Source organism: Carcharodon carcharias, chromosome 34 (genome assembly GCF_017639515.1).
Source record: "Carcharodon carcharias isolate sCarCar2 chromosome 34, sCarCar2.pri, whole genome shotgun sequence".
NCBI classification, from domain to species: domain Eukaryota; kingdom Metazoa; phylum Chordata; class Chondrichthyes; order Lamniformes; family Lamnidae; genus Carcharodon; species Carcharodon carcharias.
The window spans coordinates 20,788,179-20,807,897 of record NC_054500.1 but is presented as its reverse complement, the minus strand read 5'-3'; the positions used below and the strand labels follow the sequence as shown (position 1 = coordinate 20,807,897).

Genomic DNA, 19,719 nt, shown 5'->3' with positions numbered 1-19,719 from the left:
TGGGCTATGGAGGGGCAAATCGGCCAGAGTTCCTGCTCCTGAGTTGCGAATCAGTGCTGGAAATGTGCACATGTAGCTGAGGGCAGGATTGTGCTCAGCTGCAGTGTCCTCCTCAGTCATTGCCTCTTGGGATTCATTATATAGATTTACACATGAATAATGGCCATTTGGGCAAGATAGCAGAGAGTGACTGACGCTGATAAAATATTACCTCATGCTAGAATCATGCTCAGTGTGAAGGAGAAAGATTGTCTTTGGGGGAAAAGGAATATTAGTACCCCATTGGTACCATTGGTTGTGGGAGACAATACTGAGCTATACTTATGCACACACAGTCTCAGTCTCACTCTCCCACTCTCACAGCTACTCTCCCTCATTCCCTCATACCCCCCCCCCCTCCCCTCAACAAAACTAGCTGCGTGAGAGGTGTCTTTCCTTTCCAGCATCCCTCCCCTGGTTTCTTGTGACCCAACAGAGACACATCGTTGATTGTCTTGCTGTGCTGGCTGAGAGAAATGTGACTTGAAAGCATGCTTTTAGTGTTGCAAAAGGAAACTGTTGTGTGCGGAGTTTAATCCTCGTTTCATTCCTCTAAATAGACATTGTGTTCTTTGGTGAGAGTCTCCCCCAACGATTCTTTGCTACCATGGAGTCCGTAAGTATAAGTGCAATCAGCACAGTCAGTGTTGAAATGTAATTGATCTCCAAAGCTTGTGCTCCTAAGTCCCTTGGGCTTAGGGCAGTTACACTGGATCAACAAGTGAAGAGGGCACTCAGTAGAGCGTATACCTCCACCATGCTGTTTAACTCAACATTTTTACAAATATTCAGCTCTTCCTTGAGGCTTTTCCCTGCCTAATTGATGCCCCGTGACCACAAAGCTGAGAAAATAAATCTTTTTGCTAAGAGCTTGCAGCTTACAGAGGAGGCCTCAAGCCAATGTGCAGTCAACAACCTGCTCTGAAAACTCTGCTCACATTTTGACAGCTGTGACCAGTTCTACCACAGCAGCTGACGCAATCCACAACATTCAAAAACAATCAACAATATGCTAAAAGAAAAAGTCAATTTGCCCTATCTCCCAATGTTAATGGATCCCTTAAAAAAAATTCCGGAATCTCCATCTGAATCTTTGCCAAAAACTAATCAGTTCTTCCTTGAGCCATAACCTATCTGTGTGCCAAGTTTCGTGGAAACCAGTCCATTAGTTTTTGAGATATATTGCTTGCAGACAAACGGGGGCAAAAAACATTACTTCTGCCCACCTTCAGTGAATCACAGAAGGAGGCCATTTGGCCCATCGAGTCTGCACTGGCTGTCCAAATGAGCATTATGACCTAGTGCCATTGCCCTGCCTTTTCCCCATACCCCTGCATGTTGTTTCTATTCAAATAATCATCTAATGTTTCTGTTCAAATAATCACCTAATGCCCTCTTGAATGCCTTGATTGAACCTGCCTCCACCACACTTCCAGGCAGTGCATTCCAGACCTGAACCACTCGTTTACCTCATTACTTCCACAGTGGCAGAGGTAAAGAGGCATCATTAGGAAGCCTAGTCCCCTGGGCTTGCTATAGCCAGGGAGGCATTGCTTTGAGTTTTGCTTAATGTGGCATCCACCCTTCCCCTGTCTCCTTCCCTCCTGCCCAGACATTCCAGTAGAAAATTGGCATCTGCCAAAACTCCCTTTGTGCCAGCGTGGAATAGGTGGTGAAAATCAGGCTGTGATCCCACCTCCTTAGCCACATGTTATGTAACTGCCTCACCGCTCCAGATACTGAGTGTGTGCAAAATGACAAACTGAATAAGCAACAGCTTGCATTTATATAGCACCTACATAGGACTTGGGAGCAGGAGTAGGCCATTCAGCCCTTCCAGTCTGCTCCACCTTCCATAAGATCACGGCTGATTTGTTTGTGGCCTCAATTCCCATAAGCCTCGACTCCCTTGTCTTATCAAAAATCTAACTCGGCCTTGAATAAACTCGGTGACCCAGCCTCCACTGCTTTCGGGGGAAGAGAATTCCACAGACTAACGACGCCTCTGAGAAAAATTTCTCCTCCTCTCCATCTTATAGGCCCAACCTGTTCAACCTCTCTTCACAGGATAAGCCCTTCATCCCAGGAATGAGTCAAGTGAACCTTCTCTGAGCTACTTCTACGGCAATTATATCTTTTTTTCAAAAAAGGAGACCAAAACTGTCTTCCAGATACTGTAATAAAACGTTCAAAGCTTCACAGGAGCACTGTCAAACAAAACCTGACATCGAACCACTTAAGGAGGATGTTTGGATGGTGACCAATAGCCTAGGTAAAAGGAATAGGTTTTAGGGACCATGTTAAAGGAGGAAAAAGAAAAGACAGACCTAAATTTATATAGCACTTTTCACCACCACTGGGCGTCTCAAAAGTGCTTTGTAGCCAATGAAATACTTTTCAAGTGTCGTCGCTGTTGAATGTAGGAAACCGGGCAGCTGATTTGTGCACAGCAAGCTCCCACAAACAGCAGTGTGGCAGTGACCCGATAATCGTTTTTTGTGATGTTGATTGGACAGGTCACCGGGCAGAACTCCCGTGCGCTTCTTCGAAATAGCGCCACGGGATCTTTATCATCCACCTCAGCAGGCAGCTGGGGCCTCAACTGAGCGACTCATCCAAAGAAAACGGCACCTGCAACAGTGCAGCACTTCCTCAGTGGAGTCGACTGGAGAGTCGGCCTTGGTTTTTGTGCTCAAGCCCTGGTGTGGGAGTTGAACCCGGAACCTTGTGCTTCAGAGGGGAGAGTGCTACCTACTGAACTACAGCTGTCATAAGAGAGAGGGGTTTAGGGAAGGAATTCCAGAGCTTAGGATCGAGGCAGCTGAAGGTGCAATCAACCAAGGTCAGCTGGAGCATTGATCTGAAGCCAGTTACTGTCTGCAAGCAAAGAGCAGAAGAATCCCTAAAGTTTTGCATTATTCTAGTTGACTCGGACTGACCTGTAACAGTTTCTAATGAAACTCAGCATTGTTTTTAAAAAGGTTTACTGGTGTCTGCCTTCTCCAAGGGTGCTGATTTGCTCTAGCCACCCTCCAGTACTTTGTCCAAATGTGCAAGGTAGTGAATGCTGACCGACTATGGAGACCATCACAGCTGAATGTAAAACCCCCTTGCCTCCCAAACACCCCACCTCCCCCACCTCCACCATTCCCTTAGCTCTGAGTTACGGAGGCTTTATTTATGTTGGGGCAGTGCCACACCAAGGGCACAGGCCCAAGAATTTCAACGCTGTTTCCATCACCAGCGTTTGCATAGTCATGAATAGAAAAACGCGATATTTCTGAAAATAAAAGCAGCCAATTTGTTGCAAAACCACGAAAGGAATGGGGAATTAAGGATCGCTTGCATTACAGTAATTAAAATTCTGCTTAACTGAAGGGTGAGCAATATTTTAAAATTGCTGCAGCCAGTTCCCTTGAATTGAATAGACACAGGAAACAGCCAGTAAATGATGCATGGTCACTGGTGAGTTTAAGACGTGTTTGAGGTCACTCTGTGCGTGTGTGAGGCAAAAGTTCTATTATTAGTCCTTCTTCAAGAAATCTACCACAGCGTTTTAAACTCACTTAATATGAAATCTTCGTTACAGAAAAATATGCCAATTATCTTAAACTAGTGTCCTCTGGTTATCAACTCTCCTGCCCTTCGAGGCAGTTACTCCCTTTTTACTGTAATAAAACCCTCCATCATGTTGAACATTTGTTTTAAATCTCCCTGTAACCTTACTTGCAGTAAAGAGGACAATCCCAGTGGATTTGATTGACTTGTGTTCATCCCAAACTCTACTTAGTCTCACCGAGCCCCATTCACTCATCATCCCTGTGCTCACCAACCTACACTGACACCTGGCTAAGTCTCGATTTTGAAATTCTCATCCTTGGTTTCAGATCTCGCCATGGCCTCCCACCTCTCAACACCCCCTCCCTACCTCTGTAATCTCCTCCAGCCCCACAACTCTCCGAGATCCCTGCACTCATGCAATTCTGGTCTGGCCCCATGTGCATTCCTGATTTAATCGCTCCACCATTGGCGGCCATGCCTTCAGCTGCCTGGGCCCTAAGCTCTGGCATTCCCTCCTTACACCTCTCTGCCTCTCCTGCTTTAAGACAATCCTTAAAACCTACCTCTTTAATCATCGGCCCTAATATCGTCTTAAGTGGCTCAGTGTCATACTTTGTTTTATAATGCTCCAATGAAGCATCTTGGGATGTTTTAATACATTAAAGGTGCTATATAAATATAAGTTATTGTTTATATAGCACCGTTCATGTGTGTCTTTTAGGTGCCATCACAGTTTGTGACAGGGAAACTTGAGTTGCTGCCTACAGACAGCAATGATGTAAGTGACTAAGTTAATCAGTTTTGGTGGTGGTGACTGGGGGAAGAATGTTGTCAAACCACCCACCGAACTTCCTTGTGTTCTTTGAAAAAAGGTGCCAGGGAATCTTTTTATGTCCACTTGAATAGGCAGGCAGGACTTTGGTTTAATGTTTCATCCAAAGGACAGCGCTTCTGACAACACAGCACTCCCTCAGTGCTGTCATCCAAGTGCACACACTTAAGTCCTGGAGTCGGGCTTGAACCCACAACTCCGTGACCTCAGTACAATGACTGAATTATGCAGCAAGAGAAAGACTTGCAGTTACTGCTAAAGATTTTACGTTTTGAAGACTTCTAGAACAAATCATTTGGAAGTCTAATAACTCTTAAGCAGGTCAATGAGGCACAGCCTTTTAAGTGTATTCTGAGAATCACAATAAGATGACTGACTGATTAATCCGTCTTATGGTAGCTCAGGGAGAATATTTACGGGACACCGGTAAACTATACTTCACCGAGTAATTCCTTGATGTCTTTGTCCACTTAGCAGAAGGGACTTATGACCTTCTGTTCCAAGTACTCTGCCCCACTCCTTATGTCCATGTTAAGAAGTTGACATATGTTTAAAAAACATTATGTCTATGCATTCTTCCACTTGAGATATGTTTGTCATGTGTGCTTACATTTTTTCTATTTTAATTTCCACTATTTCCAATGGAAATGACCTATATAATTATGCCCTCCCACCTGTGGTGGTACTGTAGCACCTCTATTGTGAATCTCCCAGCTGCTTGGCCTGTATGACAAAGAAACTCCTGGCCTCAAATAATTCCACTTCTCTGCTGCCAAGTTCCTGATTCTTTTGTGGGTTTAATTACAAATAATTCAAAGAATTATATATTAAAATAAAAAGACAGAACATATGCCTTCAAAATGAGGACTGAATTACATCTGTGCACCCTTGTCTATCCCCCCAACCCTCTATTACTCTTTCACCCGAAGACTACACTTAGCCCTGATGTACAATACCACAGTGGTTATAAAAATGGTTGCCAGTGTTGTTTTAATTAAAAACTTCAAGCCTTCAACCTCAAGGAAAGCCCAGCAAAATCTGCAGTGTACTGTACCTGATGCATATTTCATTGCGTTGGATGCTTTCCTGAAGTGTTCAGTGGTTATTTGTCAATGATTTACACCATGTCCAACATGGGACCTCCTCATTCACTTCCCTATAACCAATGGACATCACGATGCCACCAAGTTCAATGCAGCACCCAACTCTTGCGTTTAATATGTAAATACATTTTTACTTCATAAGGTAATTGCCTATTTTTTAAAATAAAGCCACCCAAGCGAGCAAGAAGGAGAGACTGAGACTGTATTTGTGATAGTGTACTTCTTCACCTCTGTTCTAATGAGCACGCTTGTCCTTTGGTTCAGGATTTTCCAAAATGTGACCTCCTCATCATCATGGGCACTTCCTTGCAAGTCCAGCCATTTGCATCTCTTGCCAGCAGGTCTGTGTGGGGTAAATCTTCCCTAATTGTTGAAGGGTGGGCATTGGAAATGATGTAAATTGGAAGTTAAAACAACAGAATGCACTGCAGAGAAGTTTACAGCACCACAGGAAGCCATTTGGCCCATCGTGTTGGTGCCAGCTCTTTCTTAGGGACTTAAGGTCCTACAACATCATGCAGGATAAATATAATTAAAGAGGAGGTTAGAATGCAGAAATTCACCCTTGTTAAAGTCCGTAAATAGTCTCCAAAGAGGATTGGATAGCTGGCTGACATAATGAATATTAAAGGGCATGTGGAGTGAGCAGGGGAGCGGCGTTAGACTAGGCTCGTGTGTAGAGAAACACTGGTGATGTAACAAACAAACTGGAAGATCACACGATTGTCTGATAAGGTTATTAGGTTTTATGGAAGCAGGGTGAGTAGATAGAGGTGAGGTACAGTCACCCACGATCTGATTGAATGGCAGTGAGGGGCTGAATGGCCTCCTCCTGTCCCTGTATTCAGCAACAATTCAGTGTTCCGAGTGAAGAAAACCAGAAGCGAGAACTGTGTCTAACCCATTGCCCAGGGCTGTTCTGATCCAAGTTTTCTAGTTCAAATGCTGTTTTTTTTTTTGGATCTAGCTGTCCATTTCCAGTTTCCTCTTCCTCCTTTAGAATGCTGTGGTTTTACACTTTGCTTCAGTACTGAACATATTTCCTAACCTGGTATAACCTCCCCTCCTGTGGAGATAACCCATTGCTGTGTCCCAATCCTGAAAATCCCCTCCCTTACAACACAATGGGAGCCACCTTCATGGCACAGGAGACAGTGGTGTAATGGTAATGTCACTGGTCTAGTAATCCAGAGGCCCAAGTTAATTCTCTGGGGACATGGGCTGAAATCCCACCTGGGGTGAATTTGAATTTAATTCACTAATTCAATTAATTGAACCCTTGACTTCCTTACAGATCAAAAACCTGTCTTGCTCAGCCTGGATTAAATTCAGTGATCCAATCTCCGCTGCTCTCTGGGTTAGAAAATTTGAATTTAAATTTCATTCTTCTAAACTCCAGGCCCATCCTGCTCAACCTTTCCTCATAAGACAACCCGTGATTCAACTTAGTAAACCTTCTTTGAACTGCCACCAATGCAAGTAGCTTCCCCCAGATACCATGCCCTAAGAGGGTGTTGGCATTGATTTAGTCCACGATTATGCTTGGCAAAGTGCTGCAGTGGTTGGCCATTGCCTTCTGCAGAACGGCTGAGCGGGCAACTCTCCCGCTCTTACCGCCTGTCACCGAGCATATTGGAAGGATTTACAGGCTGATAATCAACCTGATTGGCCACATTATGAACACGCTTTCCGCGGGCATCAGGTCCTGAAGTGGGACTTGAACCCAGAGCATCTGGCCCAGAGGTAGGGACCCTACTGACTGCACCACAAGACTCTGCCCCGCACCCCCAACCAATGCAAGTATATCCCTCCTTAAATGAGGAGACCAAAAAAGTACACCACCTTCTCAAAGGGATGACTTAGTGATGGGGCAATAGTCACTGGCATTGCCATTGACACCCCCCAGTCCAAGAATGAACATTTTAAAAAGAAGGCCCAATCTGAGATCAGCCACAAAAGGGGAAACTGAGACAGAACACCGGAATCTGTCTCTGTGAGATTCTGCAATCCTCTGGTGGTATTTGATCAGAAACATGTAGAAGAAGTGAGCTGCGCCCCGCAGAGATGACTTAATCACTTGAAATAGATCTTATCTGAGTCCGTACTGCTTCTACTGGCATGACAGGATGTTACGAGGTGTGCTGTGGTTCACAGGAGTATTGTACTAATGATGCTGTCTTCCTCTTTCACTCAGGGTGTCTGACACAACACCCCGGCTTCTCATTAACAAGGAAATCACTCGTCAGGTGGGTACCAGCACTAGGAAATGTCTCTGCCAGAGCATTTCAACTTGGCTAGCGAACTTTTTATTAACTCTATTCCACCCCAGATCATCGCATGCCGAACTTGAAAGCATATAGTAGTGAGGTGGTTAGCGAGAGAGAGAGAGAGAGAGACCTTGAATTTATGTAGCACCTTTCACAACCTCAGGACATCCCAAAGTGCTTCACAGCCCATGAAGTATTTTTGAACAGTTACAATGTTGGAAAATTGGGCATCCATCTTGAGCACAGCTCAGTCCCACAAACAATAATGTGTCAGTGACCAGATAATCTGCTTTTGTGGTGTTGATTGATTGAGGGATAAATATTGAGCGAGGGCCACCAGGGACAATGCCTCATACTCATCTTTGAATAATGCCATGGGATCTTTTACATCTGCCTGAAAGGTCAGATGAGGTCTCAGATTATTATCTTATCCAAGAGACAGTACCTCTGATAGTACAGTGCTCCCTCAGTGCTGCACTAGAAGTGTCGTTTTAGACTTTAGGTTCAAGTCTCTGTCTCGGGCCTTGAACTCACAAGCTTCTATTTTTTTCTTTATTCTTTCATGGGATGTGGGGGTCACTGGCAAGGACAGCATTTGTTGCCCATCCCTAATTGCCCTTGAACTGAGTGGGTTGCTGGGTCATTTCAGAGGGCAGTTAACAGTCAGCCACATTGCTGTGGGTTGGGAGTCTCATGTAGGGCAGACCGGGTAAATGTGGTAGATTTCCTTCCTCAAAGAGGTATCAGTGAACCAGATGGGTTTTAACAACAAAAATTGACAATAGTTGTCATGGACTGTGGCGAGCTTTATAATCCCAGATTTATTAATTGAATTTAAATTCCACCAGCGGCCGTGGTGGGATTTGAACCCGTGTCCCCAGAGCGTTAGCCTGGTCCTCTGGATTACTGGTCCAGTGACATTACCCAGAGGTGACAGTGCTACCCACAACTGCCGCTTTACTAGATTGTACCATCGTCCGTGGCATATTGTGAAATTAAATTTCATATATTTGGTAATTTGAGGAATAGTTCGAGTAAAGTGACTCTGAGCACTGCTGGACTGTCATTAAAAACCCTCGTGGGTTATTGGGCCAAAAGGCCTTTCTCTGTGCTGCTTTTCTCTATTTTGAAAGAGTTAAAGGAGGAAGAAAGTGTTTTCACTGACAGGAATCGGTCACCAGAGGACACAGATTGGAGATAACTGAAAAGAACCGGGGGGGGGGGGTGAAATTTTTTTCTTTTTTTTACACAGCGCTGTGATCTGGAATGCGTCGCCTGAAGGGGCGATGGAAGCAGATTTAATAGGAACTTTCAAAAGGAGAGTTGGATAAATGCATTTGAAAAGGAAACGTTTGCAGGACTGTGAGGGAAGGGGCAGGGGAGTGAGACTGATTGGGCCGCTTTCACTGGTACGATGGGCTGAATAGCTATCTTCTGCTCTGTATCATTCTGTGACTCCTTTCCGGATCAGCAGCACCCAGAGATGTTATAGGAATGGCCAATCTGATGTTGCACGCTGAATAATGGTCGACTGTATGTTCTGGTCCAGTCCGTATACCAAGGCACTTTTAGCAGGATGGTCATCAGCAGCAGGAAGTCTGGCTAATGTCTTTCTTCCAACTCTGTTGCTGAAGCCAGTTGATGTTAATGCAGGAAGCGTAGAGGGTGGTGGAAATCCAGAGCCCTTGCGCTCACCTCCCCCCCGCCCCCCACCTCTGCCCAAGGAAGCTGCTGAGGCTGGGGGTCAATTGAAAATTGCAGAATTTTGTTGGATAAGGGGATTAAGCGATGGGGAACAATGGAGCTGAGATTCAGGTCAACCGTGACTTCATGGAATGACAGAAGAGGCTGGAGGGGCTGAATGGCCTCCTCGTGCACCTGTGTTCCTCAGTACAAACCTGAGGTCTGGTCTGTGTGGGACAGTGCAGCTTTTTCAGTGTAAAAAATTTCTTACCAAAAGACAAACTAGTTGATTTTTCTTTCTGTCCTTCAGAGCGACCCTGTGATGGCCTTACTAGGACTTGGAACTTCCCTTGACTTTGACTCCGAAAGGGCTTACAGGCAAGTTTTTGTGAAAATTACCATTCCTACCACGCTGCCTTGGAGCTTAAGTTACTGAATGTGGATTTGGAAAATTGCAATGAGGGACAGAAGGGCTTGTGTGACAGTGGGAGCTCTCAGAAGCAAGAGAGCATAAATAACTGTTGGGGTTCCAGAAGTAAAGAATAAAAACTAGATTTAAAGGAAGAAACTCACTACTTAAAACTAGCTACCACATGAGTGCTTGAGGTGCAAGGAATAGATGCATTTAAGAGGAAGCTCGGTAAACCCATAAGGAAGAAATGAGTAGACGGCTGTGTGATGGGCTGAGGTGAAATAATGTGGGAGCATAAACACTGACGTGGGCTGAGTGACCTTTTTGTGCTGTACATTCTACATATTACCGGCCTCAAGTTTAATGGAACTCAGCCTCAGATTCCAGCCACTGTTTACACTTTGCTTTTGAATTGTCGTGATGACAATTAAACCTTTAGGCTTCATTTTTATTCTTTAGATAAACTATCCAACCCCCTTGATTTGATTCCAGCTACATTCTGTATTGACTGTCCAGCAACGTGGTTGACTCTTAAATGCCCTCTGAACAAGGGAAATTAGGGATGGGCAATAAATGCTGGTCCAGCCAGTGACATCCACCACCCCCCCCACCATGAACGAATAAAAAATGTTTTAAATATGCTCTTCCTGCAGCCTGTATCCTGACTGGTTGAAGTCTCAATTCATTGCACAATCACCTATTCAACTTCCCAACACTTCACCTCCCCTCACCTTCAATCTCGTACAACCAGGAGTGTTTTGAAATCCCAAGTTTGGAGTCCCAGCATCACTCATGGGTTTTATCACATCTCCTGTCCTACAAAATTTCAACCTGCTCGGTATCCTGTACAGTCAAGGTTCATCAAGGCCTTTCATCAAGATTTTTGAGTTTAGTGTGGAATATCATATATTACGCTTTTACGAACACCTTCCCATCGCCCTCTGTGGCTGCCAAAATGGCGGTTATGGTAAGAGAGTGGAAGAGGCTTCATTAGGCTGAAGCATATTGCAAAGTGAGCGGGACTCTGCTGCTATTTTCTTTCTTGTCCGTGGACCGGGAGCGATTTTACAATTTTCCTTACTTTCCCCTCCCTCCCTACCTTTGGAATCTCCTCCAGTCCCGCAACTCTCCAAAGTCTCTGCACGCCTCCAAAGCTGACCCCTTGCACGTTGCTGATTTGCATTGTTCCACCATTGGCGGCCCTGCTTCAGTTGCCTTGACTTGAAGCCTTGACGCTAACCTTCTTAGCCCTCTCCGCCTTGCTCTCCTCCTTGTAAGATGCAAACCTACCTGTTTGACCAAGACATCCTAATATTTCCCTGGGTGGCTCTGTGTCAAATTTTGTTTGATCGTGGCTCCTGTGAAGTGCCTGGGGGTCATTAACAGTGCTATATAAATTCAAGCTGTTGTTGTTGCTGCCGACTGGATTGTGATGAAATGCACCCTGGTCACACTAACCTTTCTATACCTCCACTTGACTCTACGTCGGCCAGATGATGCAAGTGGGTTTAGGGCCTTAATGGAATATCACAAAGGTTGCTTCTCTGCCCTGAAATGACACTGTTTTGTCTCAGCAGGGATGTGGCTTACGTGGGTTCATGTGATGACGGCTGTCTTGCTCTCGCTGACCTGCTGGGCTGGAAGGTACTGTAATATTTCTTTTAGATCTCATCTCCCGTGCCACAGTGCCTTGGACTTTGACCATTTAGGGGTCGTGGCTACTATGAAATAATTTATTAAGGGAATGGGAGATGGTGGCATAATGGTACTGTCACTGGACCAGTAATCCAAAGGCCCATGGCTGATGACATGGGTTCAAATGCCAGCATGGCAGCTGAATTTAAACTCAATTAATAAATATCTGGAGTTGAAAGCTCGGGTGGAATTTTGTGGCCGTGTCGTGGGGGGAGGGGAGAGCGGGGCCATAAAATGCAGTGAGCTGTTCAAAAGCCCATTGACTTCGGCGGGACTGGAAAATCCTGCTCGCGGTAGAGGCTGTAACATTCCGCCCCCTGGTCTCAGTAATGGTGACCGTGAAATGAGCATCAATTCTGGGTTGGGTCCACTAAGTCCTTTTGGAAAGGAAATCTGCCATTCTTCACCTGACCTGGCCTTCATGCGACTCCAGATCCACAGCAACGTGGTTGACTCTGCCCTCTGACGTGACCGAGCAAGGCGTGAGATGTTGGACTGCACCAGGTCAAGGTGATGGCTCAACACCACCTTCCCAAGGGCAGTTAGGGATTGGCAATAAACATTGGCCCAGCCAGCAACACTCCCATCCCCGTGAAAGAATTAGCAAAACAGCTATGACATTAAGGAAAGCGATACACTTAGTACGGCACTAATAGCATTGTTCTTTCAGCCCAGAGGATATGGTTTAGAAAGCAGCCCCGACAGATGGATGAAAATGTTTCCAGACCACCACACTTTTTAAAAATTCATTCACAGGATGCAGACTTCGCTGGCTGGGCCAGCATTTATTGCCCATCCCCAGTTGCCCTTGAGAAGGTGGTGGTGAGTTACCTTCTTGAACCGCTGCAATCCCTGTGGTGTAGGAAGGCAGCTCACCACCATCACCACAAGGGCAACTAGGGATGGGCAATAAACGCTGGGGGTGGGGGGGGGGGTGGTTTAAGTTGGGTTCAGTTGATAGCACTCTTGGCTCTGAGTCAGCTTGTTTATTCAGACCGCATTCCAGCATTGGCGAGATGACCCAGGCTGTGTTAGGGACGGCCGCATCAGTGGGCGTGCTGTCCGTCAGATTTTTGGCTGATGTCCAATGGAAGGTATGAGACCCCAGAGTCTGAATCGAATGAGCAGGCAAGTCCTTCCAGCATTTTGACCCTCGCACGGTCTCATTTATTGTTTGTCGCAGCTAACCAGGTTTACCTACCATTAGCAACAATGACATTTCAAACAGAGAGCAGTTTTATTGTGTATTGTGTGCTTTGGAAATCTTGAAGATGTGATGAGGTGCAGTAGGATAGGGATTGGAACAGTCAGGCTGGCACAGTAGAGAGGTTTTCTGTTGAACATAGGAACAGGAGGAGGCCATTCAGCCCCTCCAGCCTATTCCAGCATTCAGTGAGATCATAAAAACAAAAAAACTGCGGATGCTGAAAATCCAAAACAAAAACAGAATTACCTGGAAAAACTCAGCAGGTCTGGCAGCATCGGCGGAGAAGAAAAGAGTTGACGTTTCGAGTCCTCATGACCCTTCGACAGAACTTGACTCGAAACGTCAACTCTTTTCTTCTCCGCCGATGCTGCCAGACCTGCTGAGTTTTTCCAGGTAATTCTGTTTTTGTTTCAGTGAGATCATGGCTGATCTGTGGTATATACCCTCCTTTGCCTCATTTCCCTAAATTCCTTTGGTTAACAAAAATCTATTCATCTCAGACTTAAAATCAACAATTGTTCGATAATCAATTGTGGAAGAGAATTCCAAACTTCTCCCACCCTGTGTGTGTAGAAGTGTTTCCTAATTTCACTCCTGAAAGGTCTGACTCTAATCTTTAGACTGTGACCCCCTAGTCCTGGTTTCCCTAACCAGTGGAAATAGTTTCTCTCTATCTACATTATCAGTTCCCCTTAACATCTTGAAAACTTTGATCAAATCACCCCGGACCTTCAAAATTACAGGAAATATAAACCTGAGTTTGTTTAATCTCTCACCATAATTTAACTCTTGAATCTATTCTACACTTTCTCCAAGGCTAATACATCCTTAGTGTCCAGAACTGACCACTGGTCTAACCAAGGCTTTGTATAGCTGTAGAATGAGTTCCACCCTGTTGAATTCTATTTCTCTAGATACAAAGACTAATGGAATTCCCTCGCTCAACCTCTCCACCTCTCTCTCTCTCCTGCTCTAAGACCATCCTTAAAACCCACCTCTTTGGCCAAGAATTTGGTCATCTGACTTAATATCTCCTCATGTGGCTTTGTGTGAAATGTTGTTTGATAATGCACCTGCAAAATGCCTTGGGATGATTTGTAATGTTGAGGGTCTATACAAATGCAAGTAATTGTTGATGTTGACACTGAGGGAAAAACCCCCAAGTGAGGTTTCCATAGTCCATCGTGGTTGATCATGTGGCCAGGCGGTATAAAAGTAAATGTATTCCATGATTCCCCTCCCCCTCTGTACACGTTCTGTGCACCTTCTGTACAATTCTTCTGCAGGAGGAGCTTGAAGACATTGTGAAGGAGGAACATGCCTTGATAGACAGCAAAACTGAGGGTGCACAGGGCACAGCCAGCCCCAGAGCCCCAGATGCAAAGAAAAGCTCGCCAGAGGTGGAGAGAAGCAAGCAGGAGGCAGACACCGAGGTGGATAAGCCAGCTGGTTAAAAAGGTTGCCGGTCAGACAGATCATCGCATAGCCCGGCCAGGTGGCTGTAAGTGGGGGAAATGTCTCATGCCCTTTAATACCTTGTGTTAACTGATTGGAGTGACTGTCCAGTTATGGGACTGAATCCCCCACTTCCTATCTCACTTTCAACCTTGTAGCATTTTACAGATGATTCTTGTCACATTTTGCTACTCCACCACCAGATGTCGCTGGTTTGCTTTTACTTTGTAGTTTTGATTATAGACATCTAGTGGGGGTGGGCAAGTATTGCTGTAATCCTTTCGGACCAGATGTATCCATAGCAATCTGAACAATGAGAGGTTTTTTTTCTAACCCTGCGTAATCCTTGTGTGTTCATTCCTCTAAATCAATCGGGGCTAAATTACTGCTCTCTGGGAGCCAGCTTCACTCGAAAGCAGAAAAGTATTTAAGAAAAACGCTTTTTGTTGGGTTTAGTTACATTAACTGGAAGCTCTGTGTGAGAGAGAGAGAGAAAACGATTGTCTGGCAAGTATGATTGATGGAGAAAGGACCCATGTAACTAATTGGATGGAAAATGTCTCAGAAATGCAGAGTGGTGAAGGTTAAACTTTAAACGCCTTAAAACTAACACCTTTCAATCTTTCTCAATGCATATCTACAGGTAATAATTATAGATGTAAATATAGATATCTATGTAATGGATGGCATGTTTCTGTTATTAAGCTGTGAAATAAAACTTCAAATTAATTCACTTTGATTCACTTGCGAGTTTGTTTGATTACTACCAACTTTCTAACTTTATAGATCTCTAGATATGTTCTATTTAATGTGCATCTATAATAATTTTAATTTTTTTCACAGGATGTAGGCTTCGCTGGCTGGGCCAGCATTTATTGCCCATCTCTAGTTGCCCTTGAGAAGGTGGGGGTGAGCTGCCTTCTTGAACTGCTGTAGTCCATGTGGTGTAGGTACACCCACAGTGCTGTTAGGGAGGGAGTTCCAGGATTTTGACCCAGCGACAGTGAAGAAACGACTGATATATTTCCAAGTCAGGATGTTGAGTCACTTGGAGGGGAACTTGCAGGTGGTGTTCCCATATATCTGCTGCCCTTGTCCTTCCAGTTAGTAGAGGTCACGGATTCGGAAGGAGCTGTCAAAGTGCCTTGGTGAATTCCTGCAATGCATCTTGTAGATGGTGCAAAAATAAAAACAAAAAAACTGCGGATGCTGGAAATCCAAAACAAAAACAGAATTACCTGGAAAAACTCAGCAGGTCTGGCAGCATCGGCGGAGAAGAAAAGAGTTGACGTTTCGAGTCCTCATGACCCTTCGACAGAACTTGAGTTCGAGTCCAAGAAAGAGTTGAAATATAAGCTGGTTTAAGGTGTGTGTGTGGGGGGCGGAGAGATAGAGAGACAGAGAGGTGGAGGGGGGTGTGTGGTTGTAGGGACAAACAAGCAGTGATAGAAGCAGATCATCAAAAGATGTCAACGACAATAGTACAATAGAACACATGGGTGTTAAAATTAAAGTTGGTGATATTATCTAAACGAATGTGCTAATTAAGAATGGATGGTAGGGCACTCAAGGTATAGCTCTAGTGGGGTTTTTTTTTATTTTTTTATAATGGAAATAGGTGGGAAAAGGAAAATCTTTATAATTTATTGGAAAAAAAAAGGGAAGGGGGAAACAGAAAGGGGGTGGGGATGGGGGAGGAAGCTCACGACCTAAAGTTGTTGAATTCAATATTCAGTCCGGATGGCTGTAAAGTGCCTAGTCGGAAGATGAGGTGTTGTTCCTCCAGTTTGCGTTGGGCTTCACTGGAACAATGCAGCAAGCCAAGGACAGACATGTGGGCAAGAGAGCAGGGTGGAGTGTTAAAATGGCAAGCGACAGGGAGGTTTGGGTCATTCTTGCGGACAGACCGCAGGTGTTCTGCAAAGCGGTCGCCCAGTTTACGTTTGGTCTCTCCAATGTAGAGGAGACCACATTGGGAGCAACGAATGCAGTAGACTAAGTTGGGGGAAATGCAAGTGAAATGCTGCTTCACTTGAAAGGAGTGTTTGGGTCCTTGGACGGTGAGGAGAGAGGAAGTGAAGGGGCAGGTGTTGCATCTTTTGCGTGGGCATGGGGTGGTGCCATAGGAGGGGTTTGAGGAGTAGGGGGTGATGGAGGAGTGGACCAGGGTGTCCTGGAGGGAGCAATCCCTACGGAATGCCGATAAGGGGGGTGAAGGGAAGATGTGTTTGGTGGTGGCATCATGCTGGAGTTAGCGGAAATAGCGGAGGATGATCCTTTGAATGCGGAGGCTAGTGGGGTGATAAGTGAGGACAAGGGGGTCCCTATCATGTTTCCGGGAGGGAGGAGAAGGAGTGAGGGCGGATGCGCGGGAGATGGGCCGGACACGGTTGAGGGCCCTGTCAACGACCGTGGGTGGAAAACCTCGGTTAAGGAAGAAGGAGGACATGTCAGAGGAACTGTTTTTGAATGTAGCATCATCGGAACAGATGCGACGGAGGCGAAGGAACTGAGAGAATGGGATGGAGTCCTTACAGGAAGCGGGGTGTGAGGAGCTGTAGTCGAGATAGCTGTGGGAGTCGGTGGGTTTGTAATGGATATTGGTGGACAGTCTATCACCAGAGATTGAGACAGAGAGGTCAATGAAGGGAAGGGAAGTGTCAGAGATGGACCACGTGAAAATGATGGAGGGGTGGAGATTGGAAGCAAAATTAATAAATTTTTCCAAGTCCTGACGAGAGCATGAAGCTGCACCAAAGTAATCATCGATGTACCGGAGAAAGAGTTGTGGAAGGGGGCCGGAGTAGGACTGGAACAAGGAATGTTCCACATACCCCATAAAGAGACACACTGTAGATGGTACACACTGCTGCTACTGTGCATCGGTGATGAAGGAAGTGAATGTTTACGGATGGGGTTCCTTTCAAGTGGGCTGCTTTGTCCTGGATGGTGTCGAGCTTCTTGAGTGTCATTGGAGCTGCACTCATCCAGGCAAGTAGAAAGTATTCCATCACACTCCTGACCCTGTGCCTTATAGATGTTGAACAGAATCTGGGGAGTCAGGAAGTGAGTTACTCTCTGGAGAAGTCCCAGCCTCTGACCTGCTCTTGTAGCCACAGTATTTATGTGGCTGGACAGTTCAGTTTCTGGTCAATGGTAACCCCCTAGAATGCAAGTCATTACAAGGCCAGGTTGCCTCTAAGAGGCTCTGAGGTCAATTGCAGTTCTCCTACCTCTTCTGGCAGTGAATAGAACTCTGTTCCATCGGCCAGTGGTTCTCGGAGTGCTCCTTGGGCCATTGATAGCCTGTGTGGGCCCTCCTGGTGGCCTGCAGGCTGGGCTGAAATGCACATCACTGACCTACAACGCTGAGGCCACATGAGAGAACAGGCCAGAACCCTCAAACCCACCCGTCGCGAGATGTCACATAACCAGGCTGGCTCCTGCGTGTGCGGCATGAGTCATCAGAGGCGCTGGCAAGAATAATGTAGTTTTATCAGCAAGGTTTACATTGCTGTTCTCACATACAAGTGTGAGATTGGATTTTCAATACTTGTGGGGGTGGGGGCTGCTAAAAGCAAAGAGGATCCCACTGAGCATGTGAATTAGAAGCAGGAGTGGGCCATTCAGCCCCTCGAGCCTGCTCCGCCATTCTGTAAGATCATGGCCGATCTGATTGTGGCCTCCGCTCCCATATTCCCATCTACTCCCGAAATCCTTTGACCACCACCTCCCCCCCCGCCACCTTCTTAGTCAAGAACCTATCTACCCTTGCCTGAAAAATTTCCAGTGAGCCTGCCGAAGATGAAGCCCAACGTGAGGCTGGAACTAAGATAAAAGCAAAAAACTGCGGATGCTGGAAATCCAAAACAAAAACAAAAACACCTGGAAAAACTCAGCAGGTCTGGCAGCATCTGCGGAGAGGAACACAGTTAACGTTTCGAGTCCGAATGACCCTTCAACAGAACTAAGTAAAAATAGAAGAGAGGTGAAATATAAGCTGGTTTAAGGGGAGGTGGGACAAGTGGAGCTGGATAGAGGGCCAGTGATAGGTGGAGATAACCAAAAGATGTAATAGACAAAAGGATAAAGAGGTGTTGAAGGTGGTGATATTACCTGAGGAATGTGCTAATTTGGGGTAGAAAGCAGGACAAGCAAGGTGCAGATAGCCCTAGTTGGGCTGGGGTGAAGTGGGGTGAAGAAATCAAAAAAGGCTAAAAGGCAGAGATAAAACAATGGATGGAAATACATTTAAAAATAATGGAAATAGGTGGGAAAAGAAAAATCTATATAAATTATTGGAAAAAAAAGGGGGGATCGGAAAGGGGGTGGGGATGGGGGAGAGAGTTCACGATTTAAAGTTGTTAAACTCAATATTCAGTCCAGAAGGCTGTAAAGTGCCTGGTCGGAAGATGAGGTGCTGTTCCTCCAGTTTGCGTTGAGCTTCACTGGAACAATGCAGCAGGCCAAGGACGGACATGTGGGCATGAGAGCAGGGTGGAGTGTTGAAATGGCCAGCGACAGGGAGGTCTGGATAATGCTTGCGGACAGACCGAAGGTGTTCTGCAAAGCAGTCACTCAGTCTGCGTTTGGTCTCTCCAATGTAGAGGAAACCGCATTGGGAGCAGTGAATACAGTAGACCAAATTGAGGGAAGTGGAAGTGAAATGCTGCTTCACTTGAAAGGAGTGTTTGGGCCCTTGGACGGTGAGGAGGGGGGAAGTAAAGGGGCAGGTGTTGCACCTTCTGCGGTTGCATGGGAAGGTGCCGTGGGAGGGGGTTGAGGTGTAGGGGGTGATGGAGGAGTGGACCAGGGTGTCCCGGAGGGAACGATCCCTACGGAATGCCGCCAGGGGAGGTGAAGGGAAGATGTGTTTGGTGGTGGCATCATGCTGGAGTTGGTGGAAATGGCGGAGGATGATCCTTTGAATGCGGAGACTGGTGGGATGATAAGTGAGGACAAGGGGGACCCTATCATGTTTCTGGGATCCATTGTTTTATCTCTACCTTTTAGTCTTTTTCGATTCCTTCACCCCACCCCACCCCAACTAGGGCTATCTGTACCTTGCTTGTCTTCTTTCTACCCTTAATTAGCACATTCCTCAAATAATATCACCACCTTCAACACCTCTTTGTCCTTTTGTCTGTGACATCTTTTGGTTGTCTCCACCTATCACTGGCCCTCTATCCAGCTCTACTTGTCCCACCCCCCCTTAAACCAGCTTATATTTCACCTCTCTTCTATTTTTACTTAGTTCTGTTGAAGGGTCATTCAGACTCGAAACGTTAACTGTGTCCCTCTCCGCAGATACTGCCAGACCTGCTGAGTTTTTCCAGGTATTTTTGTTTTTGTATGAGACTGAAACTCTTTGGTTTAGAACCAGGCATCAACTCATTGGCATCTCATCCAAAGCAGTGCTGATCTCCCCATTCATTCTGATGAGGTTTTTTTTTTTGTGGGGGCAA

The 19,719-nt window shown here is 45.8% G+C and overlaps 1 protein-coding gene across 3 annotated transcripts in view; it reads left to right on the top strand.

Annotated features, from left to right (window-relative positions):
- sirt2 (sirtuin 2 (silent mating type information regulation 2, homolog) 2 (S. cerevisiae)) overlaps window positions 1-14,993 on the top strand; it is a 32,302-nt gene extending 17,309 nt beyond the window's left edge. For 2 of the 3 annotated variants that reach the window (XM_041179307.1, XM_041179309.1), the window contains exons 11-16: window positions 600-655; window positions 5,800-5,876; window positions 7,730-7,781; window positions 9,796-9,863; window positions 11,475-11,541; window positions 14,086-14,993. In XM_041179307.1, the coding sequence (XP_041035241.1) occupies window positions 600-655; window positions 5,800-5,876; window positions 7,730-7,781; window positions 9,796-9,863; window positions 11,475-11,541; window positions 14,086-14,253 (488 nt within the window). In that variant the 3' untranslated portion in view covers window positions 14,254-14,993. Of the gene's footprint in view, window positions 1-599; window positions 656-5,799; window positions 5,877-7,729; window positions 7,782-9,795; window positions 9,864-11,474; window positions 11,542-12,586; window positions 13,006-14,085 lie in introns of those variants that run through there. The other variant, XM_041179308.1, reaches the window with a different exon arrangement.
- Window positions 14,994-19,719: the final 4,726 nt, after the last annotated feature.